Source organism: Sciurus carolinensis, chromosome 8, assembly GCF_902686445.1.
Source record: "Sciurus carolinensis chromosome 8, mSciCar1.2, whole genome shotgun sequence".
Lineage (NCBI taxonomy): Eukaryota > Metazoa > Chordata > Mammalia > Rodentia > Sciuridae > Sciurus > Sciurus carolinensis.
Genome location: NC_062220.1, coordinates 147624022 through 147642436, shown reverse-complemented (window position 1 = coordinate 147642436; position 18415 = coordinate 147624022). Strand labels below are relative to the sequence as shown.

The window sequence follows — 18415 nt, the reverse complement described above, 5'->3', positions numbered from 1 at the left end:
AGCTGGTAGAGTGCTCGCCTCACAAGCACAAAGCCCTGAGTTCGATCCCCAGTACCACAAAAAAAAAAAAAAAAAAAAAAAGAGTTGGCGCTGAGACACACCACAGCCCAGGCCCAGCCTTGCCCTAGGCAAGCTCCAGTGGTGGACTCAGGCCACCTGTCCTGTTTCCTGTGTCCCAGGCCCCAGTGTGGGGAGGTGCTTCCGACAAAGCAGACATCAAGACCCAGAAAACCAAAGGGTCCAGGGCTGTAGGAAGAGGTTCTGGAAACTTCCAAGTAGATGTACAGGCCCCTGGGCTGCAGTGAGACCTGCAAGACACGCCCGGACCCCTCAGGCCCCTTCTTGGTTAAGGGTAGAGGGTTAGTTGAGTGAGGAGGACCGCAAACCGACATTGGTCTTGCACTCGCTGAATACAGTTGGTGACAGTCAGCAACAATTATGTGCCAGACAGTGTGCCCAGCACTGGCGTTCATGTATTGAACCTCACACTAACGTGGCGACTCCTTGCCTCTTTCTAGTCTTGCTCAGCGTTACGTTCACCACGCAGTCCCCCTGCCCCTGGATAAAACTCCCTTGCTCCCCTCTTGCCCCTGAACCTCGCACCTCTTCCCCTCACAGCCTCATCTCAGCATTCTGTACCATGTACTTATTAATCTGTCTCCCAGGTGACCCCGTCACCCCCACAAGAGCAAGGACCTGTTGTTTTTGTTCATCGTTAAATCCCCAACCCAAAGAACAGGTCTGGCCCACTGCAGGTAGGAAGATTACTGTTCTTTGAATGAATAGAAGCTCAGAGTTCCCTGGAAGGTCAGTACTCTTGTTATCGCCACTTTACAAATAAGGAAACTGAGGCTCAGAGACATCAAGTGACTTGCTCAAGGTCACACGACCAGCGAGTAGCAACCTGAACCCCTCGCCTGACGCTTGCTGTTGCCCCATAGGTCTGGTCTTGCCCGGGAGACCATGATGGCCTTGCCCCCGTGATCAACAGCCTGCTCCTGGCACTTGCCCCTTGGCACCTTCCCGCAGCCAGCCAGCAGGATGCGGCTATGGAAGGCGGTGGTGGTAACGTTGGCCTTCATGAGCATGGACGTCAGTGTGACCACGGCCATCTATGCCTTCAGCCACCTTGACCGCAGCCTGCTGGAGGACATCCGCCACTTCAACATCTTTGACTCGGTGCTGGACCTCTGGGCAGCCTGCCTGTACCGCAGCTGCCTGCTGCTGGGGGCCACCATCGGCGTGGCCAAGAACAGCGCCCTGGGGCCCCGGCGGCTGCGGGCCTCCTGGGTCGTCATCACCCTCGTGTGCCTCTTGGTGGGCATCTACGCCATGGTCAAGCTGCTGCTCTTCTCGGAAGTGCGCAGGCCCATCCGGGACCCGTGGTTCTGGGCCCTCTTTGTGTGGACGTACATCTCGCTCGCCGCCTCCTTCCTGCTCTGGTGGCTGCTGTCCACCGTGCGGCCAGACGCCGAGGCCCTGGAGCCGGGGGCAGGGACTGAGGCCGAGGGCTTCCACAGGGAGGCCCGGCCGGCGACCGAGCAGGCATCTGGGGCCACGCTGCAGAAGCTGCTGTCCTACACCAAGCCCGACGCGGCCTTCCTCGTGGCCGCCTCCTCCTTCCTCATCATGGCGGCTCTCGGTAGGTGGCCTGGGGCACATGCCTGCTCACGGAGGGGTGGAGGGTTGGGCACTTGCCCTACCAGGTTGACTCCAGGTACCAAGGAAAGGGGACCCAGGTTTCACTCCTACTCATTACCCCTGACTTCTTGATCCTCCTGCCCTGGGCCAACTCAGCGGAAATGTTCTAGAAACTTCCAGGTGGTGGGAAACAAGCTCACGTCCCTCTTTTCTTAGTCCCAGCATTTCCCCGGGCAGCAAGCACCTAAAAGCTTGTCACTCCCGACCCTTACACATCATGCTGTGTTCCCTTAATGCGCCCTGGACTCCCCGTCCAGACCTCCTGTCCCCCAGCCACGTCTTAGTGGCTGCGTTATGATGAGTGGTTGGTCTCTTGGGCTGCTCGGGGTCTTTTTCTCTCACCACGAATAACTTTGTTCATACCCATTTCATGAGTATGGATGGATCTAAAGAATATATTCCCAAAAGTGGGATTGCTGGGTCAAAAGATTTTTTGGTAATTAAACAAAATAGAGTAGAAAACTTCAGGGTACATTGCCTGTGGTAAGATGAAGCATTGTTTTGCAGAATTTTATTTGAGTTGCCTCTGCCCGTATGCCAGTGTACCTTGGTTTGGAGGTGAAATGTGTTGTCGCGAGGGTCTGGTCCACTCCAGCAAGGTGGGTGGGAGGTGGGATTGCAGGCCAGCACTCCATGGTTGTGAGGTTCACGAGGCCTGGGTACAATCCCAGCCCAGCTCCCTCCTCTGCTGTGTGACCTTGGCAAGTTAGCCGCCCTGTCTGAGCCTCACTTCTCTCTTCTGTGGAATGAGGATCAGTGGCATCCTTATTTCAAGACCTTGTAAAACTTGATTAAAACAGGACGAGGACTACCCACAGGGCTTACCATGATGAGTACGCAGGAACGTGGCTGTTATAAGTGTTAGCATTTTAATTCACCAGATCAGAGCCCAGGGTAGAGGCCAAGCCAGAACAAGACTGTACAGCAGCTCGAGCCCGTAGTCTTAGCGGCTTGGCATTCTGAAGCAGGAAGATTGCAAGCTTGAGGTCAGTCTGAGCAACGCAGCAAGACCCTGTCTCTAAATAAAAAGTGGGCAGTGGTGTCCCTCGCAGCAGCGTGCCTCTGGGTTCAGTCCCCAGCACCAGCACATGCTCCAGGGAGGCCAGCAAACCTCGGGACGCTGGTTCTGCGGCCTCCTCCTGCCCCCACTTTCCCAGGCCCGTCTCCCCAGCTGCATGCTGGGCCTCGGTCACAGCCTCGTCTGGCACAGGGCGTGGTGGTGGGGCCAGCCCCCTCAGGAGGGGGATGTTCCTGGCACACAGAATACTCCCAGTGGCACGCGTGACAAGTGTCAGGGGACCGGCCCCTTTCCCTCCACCAGCAGTTTCTCCTGGTCACACTCCAAGGTCTGGATGTCCCTCCTTGGGACGCCTTCTCGGATCTGCGACTGGCCCTTTGCACCGTGGTGTGTGCTGATGGCAGAAGAATCACGCACCCGCCTGCCTCGCCCAGGTTCCGGTGCCCAGCACAGGGACAGGCTCCCAAGTCAGTGGGTGAGCGAATGACTGTCTCGCCTCTGCAGGCAGATGTCACCCTCGACCTCGGCTCCCACCCACTGGCGCCCTGGTCAACTGGTTGTGCCCAGGGGATTCGGCGTCCTACAAGACTGCTGAGCAGATTCTGCACCCGCGGGGTTGCACCAAGGTCAAGGGCTCAGACTTGAACTCAGGTCCCCAATTCACAGAGACCTTCAGGAAGGTTCCTTAACCTGGCCCATCTCAGATTCCCACCCCGAAATGGGGGCTTCGTTGGAATTAAATGAGATCGTGGGAACTAGATGAGAGGACACACGTAACTAGCAAAATTACCCACAAACGCCAGGTCCGTGGTGGCAGTCGTTATTTTTCAGTCAAGGGTATGGACTCATGCCCAACTTTTTCTGTACCCTCATAATCTAGAAAAGGGCAGAAAGAAAAACCAAAACCAACCCATCACCCATTGGGATAAAAGGTTAGTTTGTGTTGAGTATCTCCTATTAAACCGGAATTCCTTTTTTTATGGGTATTTTAACACTGTTTTTAACTTATCTATGAATTTTTTTGTGGTATTGGGCATCCAACCCAGGGCCTCACACCTGCTAGGCAAGTGCTCCACCCTGAGCTCCATTCCCAGCCCTAAATTGGGATCTTAAATGTGGATTTCTTGGCAGGCCAGGTGCATACATGCAGTAAGTACTTAACCACTCTGAACTGCCGTCTCCTCCTCTGTGGAAAGACTACATTTCCACTAAGGGGAAGACTAAACATAATACCAGCCCTGTTGGGTGGCATCTGGGACTTGAAGGTGGTAAGGGAGCAGACATCTGGCTGAGAGTGCTGCAGGAGCAGGGACCAGCTGTGTACAGGTCCTGAGGCAGACTGGGGCCTGGTAGTTAAGGAAATCGCAGAGGCCAGTGTGGAGCAGGGTGGGACCCTGTGGTGCAGGTTCGTCATGAGCCACTGCAAGAGCTTTGGCTTTGGTGGTGGCGCACACCTGTCATCCCAGTGGCTTGGGAGACTGAGGCAGGAGAATGGCAAGTTTGAGACCAGCCTCAGCAACTTAGGCCCTAAACAACTTAGTGAGACTCTGTCTCAAAATAACAAATAAAAAAGGCTGAGAACAAAACTCGGTGGTAAAGCACCCCTGGGTTCAGTCCCCATATCAAAAGACAAACCCAGGTGACGGGACTCTGGCTTTTACCCTGGCTGAAGTGGGAGCCAGTGGACTGGGAACCACGTGAGTCAGGTTAGCAGGGTCCCACAGCTGCAGGGGAGGACAGGCCCACGGAAAGGGTGGGAACACTACCAAGCTGGCTGGTGCAGGCAGGATCGGCAACTTGGAGCAGGGCGGAGGTGGTGAGAGTGAGGGACTCTGAAAATATTCCAAAAGCAGAGCTGCAGGATTTGGAGTTTCACGTGATGCTAGTGCAGATTGCACAGAGAAAAAGGTTGGTTTGCATGCTGCTTCGCACAGCACCTGGTGCCCAGTGGGCTCATCATTATCCTGGGGCTTGCAGCTGGAGCTCACTGATGCCCTTTTCTGTGGGTAAACTGAGGCAGCACTGCAACTCAGGTGGACTGAGCGAGGCTGCATACCCCATCTGGCCGAAGCCTTAGGCTGCCAGCTCGCAGTTCCTGCCACACCCAGCAGAGGGCACTAGAACCACGGTAATGGGACAGCCAGCTCAAGCAGAGCTGGTCAGGGACAAGTGTCCAGACCCCAGAATTTATTCACTGACCTTTATTGAGTACCTACTGCATGCACAACCTCAAGCCCAACTCTGCCTGTGGAAAGAGCTATAGTAAAAATTGTTCCTGGGACCCCAGCCGGAGTGGCCATCCATATTCCATTCTGTGTCCACTGTTTCCGTAAGAGTGGACATCCCAGATTATTGGGGGCAGGTGTCTTAGCAGTTCATTTGTGCCACTGTAACAAAATACCACTGACTGGGTGGTTTATGAACAATAGAAATGTACTCCCACCACTCCGAGAAGTCGGAATCCCAGAGAAGTCTGGGATTGAGGCGTCAGCAGGCTGCACATCTGGTGAGGGCTGCTCTCTGTGCCTCCAAGACGGAGTCGTGCTGCTGCTTCTCCAAAGGAGGGACACTGTCCTCGCTGGAAGAAGGCAGAAGGGCCCTGATCCCATCCAGGAGGGCTTCAAGGCCCCACCCCTTAATTTATCATATTAGTGATTAAGTTCAACTTTTGAACGTGGGGGGACACGTTCAGAGCATAGCAGGAGGGGACAGAGGAAGACACCCTGAATTGGAGGCTACTCTGGGTCAAGTCTCAGTCTTTCTCCTTACTTCCTGTGTGATCTTGAACGGATGACTCGGCCTCTCTGAGTCTCCAGGATAGCCGTGAAGCCACAGGATGACAGGAGGGTGAGAAGGCACCTGGCAAGATGTGAAGTGCCCCACCACAAGGGCTGGGGCAGCAGTGGTCAGCACTGAGTGCAGCCAGAACACACGCACCTTCCCAGGGGCTAGAACTTGGACTCTGACTCCTCCGCCAGGAGAAGAGTGACCCCTTGGCTGAGAGGGGTGCCGGCCTGCTGTGGAGGGAACAGGCCACCATCACCTGGGAGCCTTGGCCACTGCATTGGAGGCCTGGTGGCCCTGCCAGCTCATCCCGGTCCATGCAGATGTCAGAGCCAGCACTTCCCTGTCCCCTGCAGAGGGAGCAGTACATAGCCGGGGCCCCTGTGGGAAGCAGAGTTGCCAGGAGAGAGCAGCGCGGGGAGTGGGGGGGGCACCCTGGGCACACGGACGCCCTGAGCCGCCCTGCCTCCCCCAGGCGAGACCTTCCTGCCCTACTACACAGGCCGGGCCATTGACAGCATCGTCATCCAGAAGAGCATGGATCAGTTCAGCACGGCTGTCATCGTTGTGTGTCTGCTGGCCATCGGCAGGTAGCCACCTGACCCGCCCTGTCCTGCACACCCCAGGCCTGCTTCCCGGGGCGGGAGGGCAGGGGCCAGTTCTCAAGGAAAGCATGGGCTGGAAATGCCTCTGGGGCCTGTCCGTCAGCCGCCGCCATGGTGACCAGCTCCCAAACTGGCTTAGAACCCACGTCCCTTTGATAGGCCACCCTCTAGAGCTGTGCCCTCTGGTCTCAGTCCTCAGGTGCCCCTCACCCTTCCCGGCTGTGTTCTGAGCAGGAATCTGGGCCTAAAAGAAGGACTAGCTTTACTCTGCTTTCTGGAAGAGAGAGGGTCTGGCTGGCAGATCTGGGTCCCTTGCCCACCCTTGCCCTCCCTGAGGGGCCCCCACAGGAAATGAGGGAGACCCCATGCGGAGCCAGCCCTGGAGAGTGGCCCCAGGTTGGGTGCTCCCTGCTGACCTGCAGGGACCCTCACCTGCCAGCAGTGGGGGGGCGGCCGGGTGGTGGTTGTCGCTGTCGGAAGGACGCAGTGCTATAACATCTCTTATCTGCAATTAGCTCATTTGCCGCAGGTATTCGGGGCGGCATTTTTACCCTCATATTTGCCAGACTGAACATTCGCCTCCGGAACTGTCTCTTCCGCTCGCTGGTGTCTCAGGAGACGAGCTTCTTTGACGAGAATCGCACAGGTTGGTCCCGCCAGTGATGTGGGCGAGGGTGGGCTTGCCCTGGGTACATTGGTGGGCTCAGGCCCACTGCTTCTGTGTCAAGTTCAGGGTGGAAGCACCCCAGGGGTGGGCTGGCGCCACTGGCCTGGTCCACCCACTGAGGTTTTGATGCAAGCTCTGGTCACTGTAGGACCCTGGCCAGTCCACCCGAGGTCCCTGCAGGAGCCAAGGCCTAACTTCCCACTGCCCTGTGGAAACCACAAGGATCAGGACTACCCAGCCTGTGGCCTGTGGGGGTGAGCGGGTGGGGCACAGGCCAGAGCAGGAATGGAAATACCGTGTCTGGCCAAGATCCCAAGCTCTGAGGCAGACCAGCCTGGTCCAAGCCCTGGCTCCTCCACTAACCTCTCAGAGTCTCTTTTCTCCTCTATGAAATGGGAAAAATAATAGTAACTGCAAAGTGTGGTATAGTACACACGCCTGTAAAATCATAGATGCTCAGGAGGCTGAGGCAGGAGGATCCAATTTTGAGGCCAACCTTAAGAACTTAACAAGACCCTGTCTCAAAATGGAAAGTGTCAGGGGGCCAGGCATGGCGGTGCACACCTGTAATCACAGTGACCCAGGAGGCTGAGGCAGGAGGACCATGAGTTCAAGGCCAGCCTCAGCAACTTAGCAAGGCCCTAAGCAACTCAAAAATGCTGGGGATGTTGCTCAGTGGGAAGTGGCCCTGGGTTCAGTCCCCAATGATGGAAAAGAAAAAAGTAGCCCCCCCAGGGGTTGCCGCCCGGCTCAGGGCCCAGGGTCCCACATTGGGTAAGGGGCACTGCCCTTGTCCCCTCCCCAGCACAGACCGTTGCTGTCCCTGGGGGAGGGGACCGAGTTCGCCGCCTGTATAGGGTGGGGCGGCATGGAGCTTCAACATGACGCTGGCGACCCGGTCTGGGCCCCAGGAGGCCTCCCGGAGTGCCACCCCAAGGCAGGGACCCCCACGTCTGTCAGAGCCCCTCAGCGTCCCCTGCACCCACCACAGTGGCCCTGGTTGCTGCAGCGGGAGCTGAGCTGCCTGTGTTCCAGGGGACCTCATCTCCCGCCTCACCTCGGACACCACTATGGTCAGTGACCTGGTCTCCCAGAACATCAACATCTTCCTGAGGAACACGGTCAAGGTCACGGGCGTGGTGGTCTTCATGTTCAGCCTCTCGTGGCAGCTCTCCCTGGTCACCTTCATGGGCTTCCCCATCATCATGGTGGTGTCCAGCATCTACGGCAAGTACTACAAGGTAGGCCCCGCCTGGCCCCGGGCTGGGCCTTGGCCGCCGCCCGCTCGAGGTTGGCTTGGCGTTCACTGATGGTCCTGCTTGTTGGGTGAATATGCGTTGAGCACCTACTGTGTGCAGCCTGGGAGGCATCAGTGGAACAGACGGCCCCTGCCCTCATGGGGTTCCTGTTCTAGTGGACGAGACGGACCTTAAGTGACAACTGTGAGCCCCACGGGTGGTGGGACACAGCGAGGGCCGAGGAGGAAAGGAGACCAGGCGGGTGGCGGCAGTTACGGCCTCGCTGGGAGCGACCAAGGAGGCAGACATCTCGGGACAGAGGGCACACCCAGTTCCAAAGCCCTGCGGTGGGGACGGGCCTGGCGTCTGAGGAACCGCAAAGTGGCCAGCAAGCCTGCTGGGTGAGGGGCAGGTACAGGCCACGAGAGAGGAGGTGGCAGGCAGCTGCCCCTCTTCCTGTGGTGCCATTCGGGTCCCCTCCAGCTGTCTCCGGCCACTGCCTCTGCTGGGAAACAGGCCTGTGACCGGCCATGCACCCCTTCCCAGGTCGGAGGATGCCCCCTGGTCCCAGAGACCAATGCTGGGTTCAGACAGGCAGGCCGGTGCCCTTGACCCCTGCAGAAGCCCCTTCCCCGTGACCCTGGCCTGGGGGAGGAGCTCCCGAGCAGGGGCTCTGGTACATGGTCGACTAGACCGTGGTACCCGTGACCTAAGGCCAAGGTAGAGAAGGAAGCCATCTCCTGCCAGTCCCAGGTGACTCCAGTTCCCGGGACTGCTGCAGCCACAGGGGAGCTCTCTTCCCCACAGTCCTGGGTCACAAGCCCACCATTTCCTCACTGAGGAGAGAAGGTCAAGAGCTGGAGTCTGAGTCTCTGCTCCCAGCCCCAACTCCTGCTGTCTCAGCAGCCCCTGGGATGTGGCAGGACCCTGGAGTCCCCACTCTGGGCCTCGGGCCCTGCTGTCACACATCGGTGGGTGGAGCGCAGGGACGTTCTGTTTAGGTTTTGTACCTCACGTCTGAATGTGTCACATATGGCCAGTGAGTCATCCCCACAAACCACACACAGCTCCCGACACCAGACAGCACGGCCGGGCGAGGCTCCCTGGGGTCCCCCAGCACCCCATGTGCTTCCTGTGGCTGGGCATGACACGCAGGGCCTGGGGCACGCGGGTGCACTGTCCCACCCAGGCCTCGCGGGCAGCTCTTCTGGCTGGTTCGAGACTCTGCGTGTGTTGCGTGGCTCCGCCCAGAGCCGCCTCTAGAGCTCTGTGACCGCAGCCTGACCCTTCACCTGGGACCACTCCTCAACCATCCAGCCATCTACCTTTGATAGTAGGTATACAGCATGGACAGATTTCACAGCCATGGCCTCCACCGCTGTCCAGAACTTGGCTGGGAGTTCTGGAATCTCTGTGCAACCCTCAGACTCTCACCTAATTTTTGTCGATGATGTCAACAGTGCCCCCTTAATAGCTGGTGTTTCTTGAATGGTATACAACCTGAACAGCTGTCCAGGGTCTCTCTGCACTTAGGCCAGCATAGGATTGTGTGTTGAGGCTCCTTTTATGAAAGAATTACCAAAACCACAGTCATGAGTGGCTTCCTTTGAGTAGAAAAGATGACTTAAGATCACCCCTTGCCCCTCAGGAGCTGGGCCAGACCCCCAAGGTCCCTGCTGGAGCCTGTTCTCAAGAGCTGTCAGACCCAGCTGGGAAGAGACAGGGTGGGAGCGGAGCTGGATCTTTTCCTCTTATCTGGGAACCTCCGGCTGCACCACCAAAGGGAAGAAAGGCCCAGAGGGGCGGGGGCTCCGGCAGACAGTGAGGCTGTCTACTTGGGATCTCCTCTTTGTCCCCGTACCGCCCACAGAGACTCTCCAAGGAGGTGCAGAGCGCCCTGGCCAGAGCCAGCAACACGGCCGAGGAGACCATCAGCGCCATGAAGACTGTCCGCAGCTTTGCCAACGAGGAGGAGGAGGCAGAGGTGTACCTGCGGAAGCTGCAGCAGGTGTACAAGCTGAACCGGAAGGAGGCGGCTGCCTACATGTACTACGTCTGGGGCAGCGGGGTATGTGCCCTGCCAAGGGCCCGACCGCGGGGGACAGGGGGCAGAGCTGGGCGGCCCTCCACCCAGGACCTTAGCCCGCGCCACATACTGGAGTCAAACCAGCACACAGATCTTTCTGGAAAGAGTGCAGCCTCCTGGCGTCTGCCCTGGGTGCCTCCGTGTCTCCGGAGCTGGGGTGGCAGGGAGGGCAGGCCCTTCCTCTTTCAGCTGGGGCCCAACCTAGGCCGCCTCCGGCAGGTCTCAGGTCAGCCTCAGGTTCCTCCAGGAGAGCGTGGCCCCATCGAGAGGTGGGCTGGTGGGGCCAGAGCAGGAGAGAAGGGGCCCAGCCCTCCAAGCCCCTCGAACTCTGTGCCCAGCAGGGGCACATTTCGTAGTATCCACAAAGGTCCCTGTATCCAGACTTGACCTCGTCCTGAGCTTGGGGTGGGGAGGGACAGACTGACCCTGGGCGGGTTGTGGGTTGTCATGAGCACCTGGTCCCGTCAGCTCCAGACCATCCCCTGAGCAGCAGGGGCACTGGTGCCGGTCACAGCCCTCCATGGACCCTCGACGGCCGAGGAAGCAGGCCTCAGGGTCCCACTCTGCCCAGGTGGCTGTGTGGCTTTAGCCAGTGTACCCAGCCTCTCTGAGCCGCTCTTCTCCCACAGAGAAAGATGGCAGCTCTCGCTTGGCCCAGCGGAGGAGCAGGGTGGTGGGCCGTGCAGGCCCTTACAAGGAGAGCCTTGTTCTCAGGCCAGGCCCACAGCCTGCCGGGCGGGCCTTTGTGGGGGCTGCCAGGCGGGGGAGGGGAGGCCTGCAGGACAGGCCTCAGTGGCGGCACCGCCTGCCAATGGCTGGCGCTGGAGTGCACAGCCCTCAAGCGCTGCTCTCATCCTGTCCCCACCTCCGCGGGACTCGGGAGGGAGGGACGGGGTGGGGTCTGAGCCAAGGCCCCGGGACCCAAACCCTCTCCCCCACCAGCTCACGCTGCTGGTGGTCCAGGTCAGTATTCTCTACTACGGAGGCCACCTCGTCATCTCGGGCCAGATGACCAGCGGCAACCTCATCGCCTTCATCATCTACGAGTTCGTCCTGGGGGACTGCATGGAGGTGAGCGCCCATCCCGGAGGTGTGGGGCCCTGGGTGGGGCCCGAGGGGGTGGTGGCCCCTTTCAGGTGGTCAGGAGAGAATCGTGATAGCCGTGATGGGCCTGCGAACACGTGCCAAAGGACCGCGGCAGTTGACGTCAGGAAATGCTCCTGAGAGCTTCCCAGGAGGTCCCAGCGCTAGCTGAAATTCCCATTTCTCAGAAAGGAAACCCAGGCTCCAGAGGTTAAGGGACTCGCCCACACGTCGGGGAGGGGGAGCTGTTCAGAGCTGGCGGGAGGCGCTGTGGCTCAGCCGGGGTGACCAGCAGCACCAAGCCTGGGAAGCATTTAGGTCCCGGCACAGCCGCCGTGAGCCCAGCCCTTTGGGAGGTGCCCAGAACTCGGGGAGCGCGGGTGGGAAGCGAGCTGGAAAGGGAAGGAGGTGCAGAGGCCGTGTGGGCGGCGGGCTCCACCCTCCCGGGACCCCTGGGCACCCCGCAGGAGGGGCGGGAGGAGCCCTGAGCACCGGCAGTCAGTGCCCCGCTCCGCCTGCAGGGGCGCTGCCGCTTCTCTGCTCGCCTCCCGGAGAGCCGCCCCCACGGGCCCTGCAGCCACACCTGAGCGGCCGGGCGACCGGCGACCTTCCTGCCGCCGGGAGTCTGTGCTTCAGAGGTCCTGGCACAGCGCCGTAGGCTGCAGCGATGTTCATAGCGCATGGGGAAGCCACCAACGCCCCCATCAGCCATCGGGCAAATATGGTGGTCTCTGTGCCAGAGACCAGGAGGCTGAGGGGGAGGATCACAAGTTCAAGGCCGGCCTGGGCAACCCAGTGAGACCCTGTGTCAAATGAAGGCATGTGGCTCAGCAGTAGAGTACTCCTGGGTTCAGTGCTCAACACAGGGGAAGGGAGGGGGGAGCTAGCAGCCTTCCGGGAATGAGGTGGATCTGTGTGAACTAAGTCGCACTATCCAGCACAAAAAGTAAATCCCTGCTCAAGAGGGAGCGTCTGATCCCATTTGCGCATTCTTAAAATCTCAGAATGATTTGACTGTGACATGCGTGTATTTGTGAATGCACAGAGAAAGGACCGGAAAGATATGGTACATGGATAACTGTGGCTGTCTCTGGGATAAAGAGCATCAAAGAGAAGCCACCCAGTCCCGCGGTCTGGGCAGAAATACTCTTGGTGTTCATGGCAGCCTCAGTTGTAGCATACTGAGTTACAGGCCAGGTCGCATCTCTGCAGCACATGCCCTGGTGTTGCTGTTACACCCACCGCCCACAGTGAGGACTCAGGTACGGCACTAATGCACCTGAGCTCAGAGCCAGGTGTGCCAGATTCCAAACCTGCCTCTGCAATTGCCTGACTGTGTGACCTGGGGCAAATTACTTGAGTTCTCTGTGCCTGTAAGAGAACCTACTTCATAGCATATACAAAGTGCTCAATAAAATGGGCCATTTTTACAATTAACCTTGATATTGGATATATGTTTACCCAAGGAGAATCTACTTATGTCAGTAAACATCAAGACCTGTTTTAAAAATTGAAATTAAAATACGTGATGCTTCACTTCCCTGCACTTCCGTTTCCTCCTCCTCTGCTGGGGTCGGTGAGAATTGGGGGCCATGAATCTGAGGCACAGATGCTCTGAGGAACATCACTGCTTCTTATTGCCACCTTGTTTTTCACTACTGTTGGCATCCACGGTGCCAGCAGGTGTCCTGCAGCAGCCTCTCGGTCTCCCCAAAGCTGCTGCTCTGCCCTTGCTCCCTGCGCAACCCTGTGTCTCTGGTACCACGGAGGGGTCCCAGGAGCAGGTGTTGGGGACAGGAACGTGTCTCCTCCCTGCAGTCTGTGGGCTCCGTCTACAGCGGCCTGATGCAGGGAGTGGGGGCAGCGGAGAAGGTGTTTGAGTTCATCGACCGGCAGCCGACCATGGTGCACGACGGTGACTTGGCCCCCGACCACCTGGAGGGCCGAGTGGACTTTGAGAACGTGACCTTCACCTACCGCACGCGGCCCCACACCCAGGTCCTGCAGGTGAGGGGCAGGCTGGAGGCTGCCAGTACCACCCTTCCCTCCTGCCATGGTGCCCCAGGCTGTGGCAGGGTGGCCGAGGACAGGGGCGTGGGCATGGGCCCTGCCCTGCAGGAGTCTGGGCGGAAATCGGGGCGTGGCGGTGGGCACCACGGGGGCTGGTGAGGATAGTCAGGGAGGCTTCTCGGAGGAGGCGGCATTTCGAGCTGGACCTGAATGAGGAGCCACATCCAGCCAGGTGGCTTTCTGCAGCGAATCCCTCAGGCTCAGGAAACAGCAAGTGCAAAGGTGCCACCAAAGCGAGCACCTTCGGAAGGAGAACACCCAGGGCGGCTTGGAAGGGCGGCCACCATCGGAGGCCGTGACCCCACTGTGCTGTCTCCCTTGCAGAATGTCTCCTTCAGCCTGTCCCCAGGCAAGGTGACGGCCCTGGTGGGGCCCTCTGGCAGCGGGAAGAGCTCCTGTGTCAACATCCTGGAGAACTTCTACCCCCTGCAGGGGGGCCGGGTGCTGCTGGACGGCAAGCCCATCGGCGCCTACGACCACAAGTACCTGCACCGCGTGGTGAGTGTGGGCCTCGCCACCCCTGGCCTCCTCTGGCCTGGGGGCCCGCGCATATGCATGGCAGGCAGAAAGGATACTAAAGAAAAAACGTGACCTAGAAGGTTCTGCACTCCAGAAGCCCCATGTGCCCCCTCTGCCCCCCAGGAGTTCGTCCCCCGACTTTGGTGGTCGCCATTTTCTAGCTTTTCTTTGGTTTCACTCGTGTGTTCCCGTACACTCTGATCAGAACTTCATCCAGACGGTCTGGGTGGCTCTGTGTCCAGGGTCCTGCTCGGCACATCCAACCAACTCTGGATGAGAGACCCTTTTTCAGTTGTGTCTGCACTGAGCACGCACAGGCTTCCTTTGTCCTCATTCCCTAAACAATGCAGTGCCACAGCCATTTGCATAGCCCTCACCTGGACTAGGTCTTGCGGGTCATCCGAGGTGATTGGCATCTGCAGGAGGATGTGGGCAGGATATATGCAAATAGTGTCATTATTAGGGGCTTGAGTGTCTGTGGGATTTGGTACAAGGGGGTCCTGGAACCCGTCCCCTGAGGATGCAGAGGGAGGCCCTCGTTTGGTGTCTCCCGTCAGCATTGCTTAGCCATCCAGACTGAGGCTGCGGTTGGTCCACTCGTTCTCGTCGCCAATAATAATCTGCTCTGCTGACGTGTCACGACCTATATACGCCTTCTGCTCTTGGTGGGTCTTTGGGTGGCTTCCTGTTTCCCACCATTACCAAGGCTACCGTTGAGGACGTGGACAGCTCTGTGCATGTTCTTGGTGTCCGTGTCCCTCGGTGCATGCGGGTAGGCTCTCTTGAAGAGTGACCTCAGAGCAGGAGAGCTTGTGCTCACCGCAGCCTCAGCCACTCCGCCAGGACTGCTTCCCAAGGTGTTGGCACCAAGTCAGCCTTCCGCTAGCAGCAGCTGGGGACCCAGCTGTTCCACACTGAGTCACCTCCAGGATCCAGAGAAACTGCTCTGGCCGTGCAGTCCTTGGAAACCTCAGAAGGAGCCTTAACCCCAGCCCTGTGCTGAGCAGGGAGGCCTGGCTGGGAGTTCAGGTTGCATGCTCTACAAGGAACACCAGCTCTTAGGGGTGACTTAGTCACTTGTCAACCTGAGGACTGTCACGGAAATTCTGGGACTCCTGGCAGAGCTGTAGATGGTGGCAGAGGCCATGAGTGGGAGCCCTCCCTGATGGCTGCAGAGGGCCCCAGGTATGTGAACTGCCACCTGCTGCCCACTGGCGTTCTGGAAGAGGCCTTGGGCGGAGCAGTGCAGGCCGCGGAGCGAACGCTCGCGAGTCCTAAGGCTCTTCTGGCGTCAGTCCCGTGTTTTGCCAGAAGCTGCGTGTGTGGCGGCAGCTCTTGTGGTATTCTGCCTCTTCCCAATAACTCAAGATCTTAAGCCTGTTTTCATATATTTGTTGCCATTGGTTTTCCTCTTTTGTGAAGACCGTCTCTGTGATTTACATTTAAAATTTTTTTTTTTTTTTTTTTTTGCCATGCTGGGGATGGAACCCAGGGCCTTGTACTTGCAAGGCAAGCACTCTACCGACTGAGCTATCTCCCCAGCCCTACATTTAAATTTTTAATTCCATAAGCAAAACAATAAAATGCCACAACATAACCATAGCCCCATATTTTTAGCAAATTTTGCAACTAAGGAGAGCTCCCCTCTCCCTCCCCTGTCTAGGAGGTGACAAGTACTGACATTTTGTAGATTGCTTACCAATTTGTTTCCTGTCTTTATGGAAGTATACCAACATATGAGGCATATGTACATAGCACATGTACCTAGTGGTTTTAACAAAATAGAATATATATGTATGTACACACGTACATACTGCAATTTGGTTATATTGGACGTACTGTAATTTTTAACCGATCCCCAGCTTATGGACAGCTAGGTTGTTTCCATTCATTCATTCTCTTTACAGTATTGTGATACCTTTCACACTATTTTTGTAGATCAGATTCCTTCCTGGCATCACAGGACAATGGCTCCTTTGAACTGTTTCCTTAGAAGGGAGGGGACAACTGCCAGAGGCCTCAGTGGCCTGGAGCCTGCTACGTGGCCTCCTGCTTCCTGATGTGGTGGGTACATCCACAGAGCCACGTTCCACACTTTCTCCCACACTCTCTTGCTTTCTCCAGGACAGACAATAAACTTCCTCTTGGTGCTCAGGGAACTTGACTTAGCCCAGAGCAGCAGGATTAGCTGGCCCCCTTTGTGGGAGGCTGAGGGCTTGTGCACCCGCAGGGCAAGAGAGAGAGGCAGGGAGAGGCAGCTGGGCGCAGCCTGTTGAGTGTGTTTCAAACCTGAGACCCAGCGTCAGCCAGGCGCAGGCTGGCGAGGCTGCTGTGGCAGTTGGACGGACACAGTCCTGGCTTCTCCTACAACCTCCGTGCTCCTCCCCAGATCTCCCTGGTGAGCCAGGAACCCGTGCTGTTTGCCCGCTCCATCACAGACAACATCTCCTACGGCTTACCCACAGTGCCCTTCGAGATGGTGGTGGAGGCCGCACAGAAGGCCAACGCCCACGGCTTCATCATGGAGCTGCAGGACGGCTACAGCACAGGTACGGAGCCCAGTCCCCTCAGGGGTGCAGCCCTCCGAGGCTAAGGGTGGCCCTCGGCCACCCACCATTTACTGTTCCGACCTCCTTTCGTTGAGGTGGAATTCACATAACATAACTTCTTTTTGGTACCGGGACTGAACCCAGGGTTCTCCACGGAGCTGCACCCAGCCCTTTCCACTGTTTGGAGACGGGACAATAACAACATCCACTCGCAGCAGTTTCCAACTGGATAGCACCTGTGATTGACGCTAGCCCTGCGTGGTACAGGGGGTCCCTCCAACTTCTTCCTCCTAATAGAACGCGTGACCTTTGATCCACGTTTCTTCAGTACCTCCAATGTAGTTTCCTCAAAATGTGATCTTTGAACAGGAGATATCCCGTGGGTTCAAAAATAAAAATACACGTGAGAAGTGTTCAAGGAAAAGTTGTATCCCTGTTCCCGCCCCAGCCCCTCCCGCCTCTGACAAAATGTCTTTCATTATTTCCATATATATATATATATATATATTTTTTTTTTTTTAGTTGCCTTTATTTTATTCATTTATTTACATGGTGCTGAGGATGGAACCCAGCACCTCACACCTGCTAGGCGAGCGCTCTACCCTAAGCCCCAGCCCCAGCCCTCGCTGGTTTCTTATGTGTCCTGCAGATACAAATGTGAGTTCTCATTCCCCTGCCCTTCTACAGAAGAAAACGGCCGGCCTATTCTGCACCCAGCTCTGGGGGCTTAGCTCCACAGGTGGCCGTCCAGGCTGAGGAGGAGCTCTTCCTCCCCCTCTTCCTTTCTCCTTTCTCTGCCGTGTGTATTGATGATAACTGATAATTGGCTCCCTTCCTCTGATGGGCCTTGAGCCCACGAGCTGCTTTTCTGTATCTGTTGCACAGCAGCGCGCTGAGTCACGCCCCGTGCCCCTGGCTGTGCAGGAGATGGTGATGGGCAGGGACGTTTCCCGAGGCAGGCTGCTGGCCCAGGCCGCGCGTCTTGATGGTGATGCGGAGCCTTCGCACAGTGCGGGCAACATGCTCAGGTTGCGTTTGCGGCCTGGTGTGAGCCCCGGTGGGACCACCTGCACTGACCCGGGAGGGCGGGATGTGGCCCCACCTGCTCACTGTGTGATCCCTCGGGGGACTGCCAAGCAAGCAGCCCGAATTGGTACTGAGGTGTCCACCTGCATGTGGGTGTGACCCGCGGCCACTTACAGGTGGGGGAGGGCGCCAGGTCCTGAACTTTCCCTTGTCGGCAGTTCCAGCAGGGCCTCTGAATCCGCCCAGGGCAGCAGGCGAGGCTGCTTGCTCTCCCCAGAGGCTGCCCAGCCCGCCTGCTGACTGACCTGCCCCTGTGCCTCTACCACGCAGAGACCGGGGAGAAGGGCGCCCAGCTCTCAGGTGGCCAGAAGCAGCGGGTGGCCATGGCCCGGGCCTTGGTGCGGAACCCTCCTGTCCTCATCTTGGATGAGGCCACCAGTGCCCTGGATGCCGAGAGCGAGTACCTGGTGAGTAGCGGGGTGGCAGGGGACACGGAAGCATTCGCAGCTCCAGTGGCCAGGGTCTCCCTCCACCCGCGGCAGGGAGAGGGCCTGGACATGCCACGGGGCTACTCAGGCCCTCGGTTCTCTGGACTCGTGAACTTACAGAGGGTGGAGAGCCAGCCTGGTCACTCTGGGCCCAGCCTCCTGCTCCAGGCAGAACGGAAGCTGTGTGATAAAGGCCCAAAGCTCTCGCTGACGTGGATCAGAAGCCCCCCAGCTCCATGTTTCTCAGTGTTTTGCACAGGGCTCTTCCAGCAAGTGAACCCCACACCCACAACTGTAGTCTGTAACGTGACCTTGAACTAGTCTCTTCCTCTCTTAGTCCCTTTTTCACTGGTGACTTTAATTGGTCCAGTAGTGTGACGTGGGTGGCTAGCTGCCAGTCTAGCCCTGGATTGATCCGTTCATCCAGAGATAATTGCTGACCTGCTCCCCGCACCAGGCTCTGTTCTAAGCACCAGGGTTATAGTGGTGGGCTGACCAGATAAGACCTGTCCCCACAGCAACAAGACCATGGTCCCCAAGGTGTTTCCATGCTTGAGGGAAAACATACTAAACAAGGATGT

At 57.8% G+C, this 18415-nt stretch overlaps 1 protein-coding gene across 6 annotated transcripts in view; it reads left to right on the top strand.

Annotated features, from left to right (window-relative positions):
• Abcb9 (ATP binding cassette subfamily B member 9) overlaps positions 1 to 18415 on the top strand; it is a 33595-nt gene that overhangs the window by 13566 nt on the left and 1614 nt on the right. For 3 of the 6 annotated variants that reach the window (XM_047560879.1, XM_047560880.1, XM_047560878.1), the window contains exons 2-11: positions 942 to 1642; positions 5979 to 6093; positions 6624 to 6754; positions 7811 to 8016; positions 9884 to 10081; positions 11042 to 11170; positions 13001 to 13189; positions 13577 to 13750; positions 16161 to 16320; positions 17677 to 17813. In XM_047560879.1, the coding sequence (XP_047416835.1) occupies positions 1042 to 1642; positions 5979 to 6093; positions 6624 to 6754; positions 7811 to 8016; positions 9884 to 10081; positions 11042 to 11170; positions 13001 to 13189; positions 13577 to 13750; positions 16161 to 16320; positions 17677 to 17813 (2040 nt within the window). In that variant the 5' untranslated portion in view covers positions 942 to 1041. Of the gene's footprint in view, positions 1 to 941; positions 1643 to 5978; positions 6094 to 6623; positions 6755 to 7810; positions 8017 to 9883; positions 10082 to 11041; positions 11171 to 13000; positions 13190 to 13576; positions 13751 to 16160; positions 16321 to 16464; positions 16689 to 17676; positions 17814 to 18415 lie in introns of those variants that run through there. The other 3 variants (XM_047560881.1, XM_047560883.1, XM_047560882.1) reach the window with 3 other exon arrangements.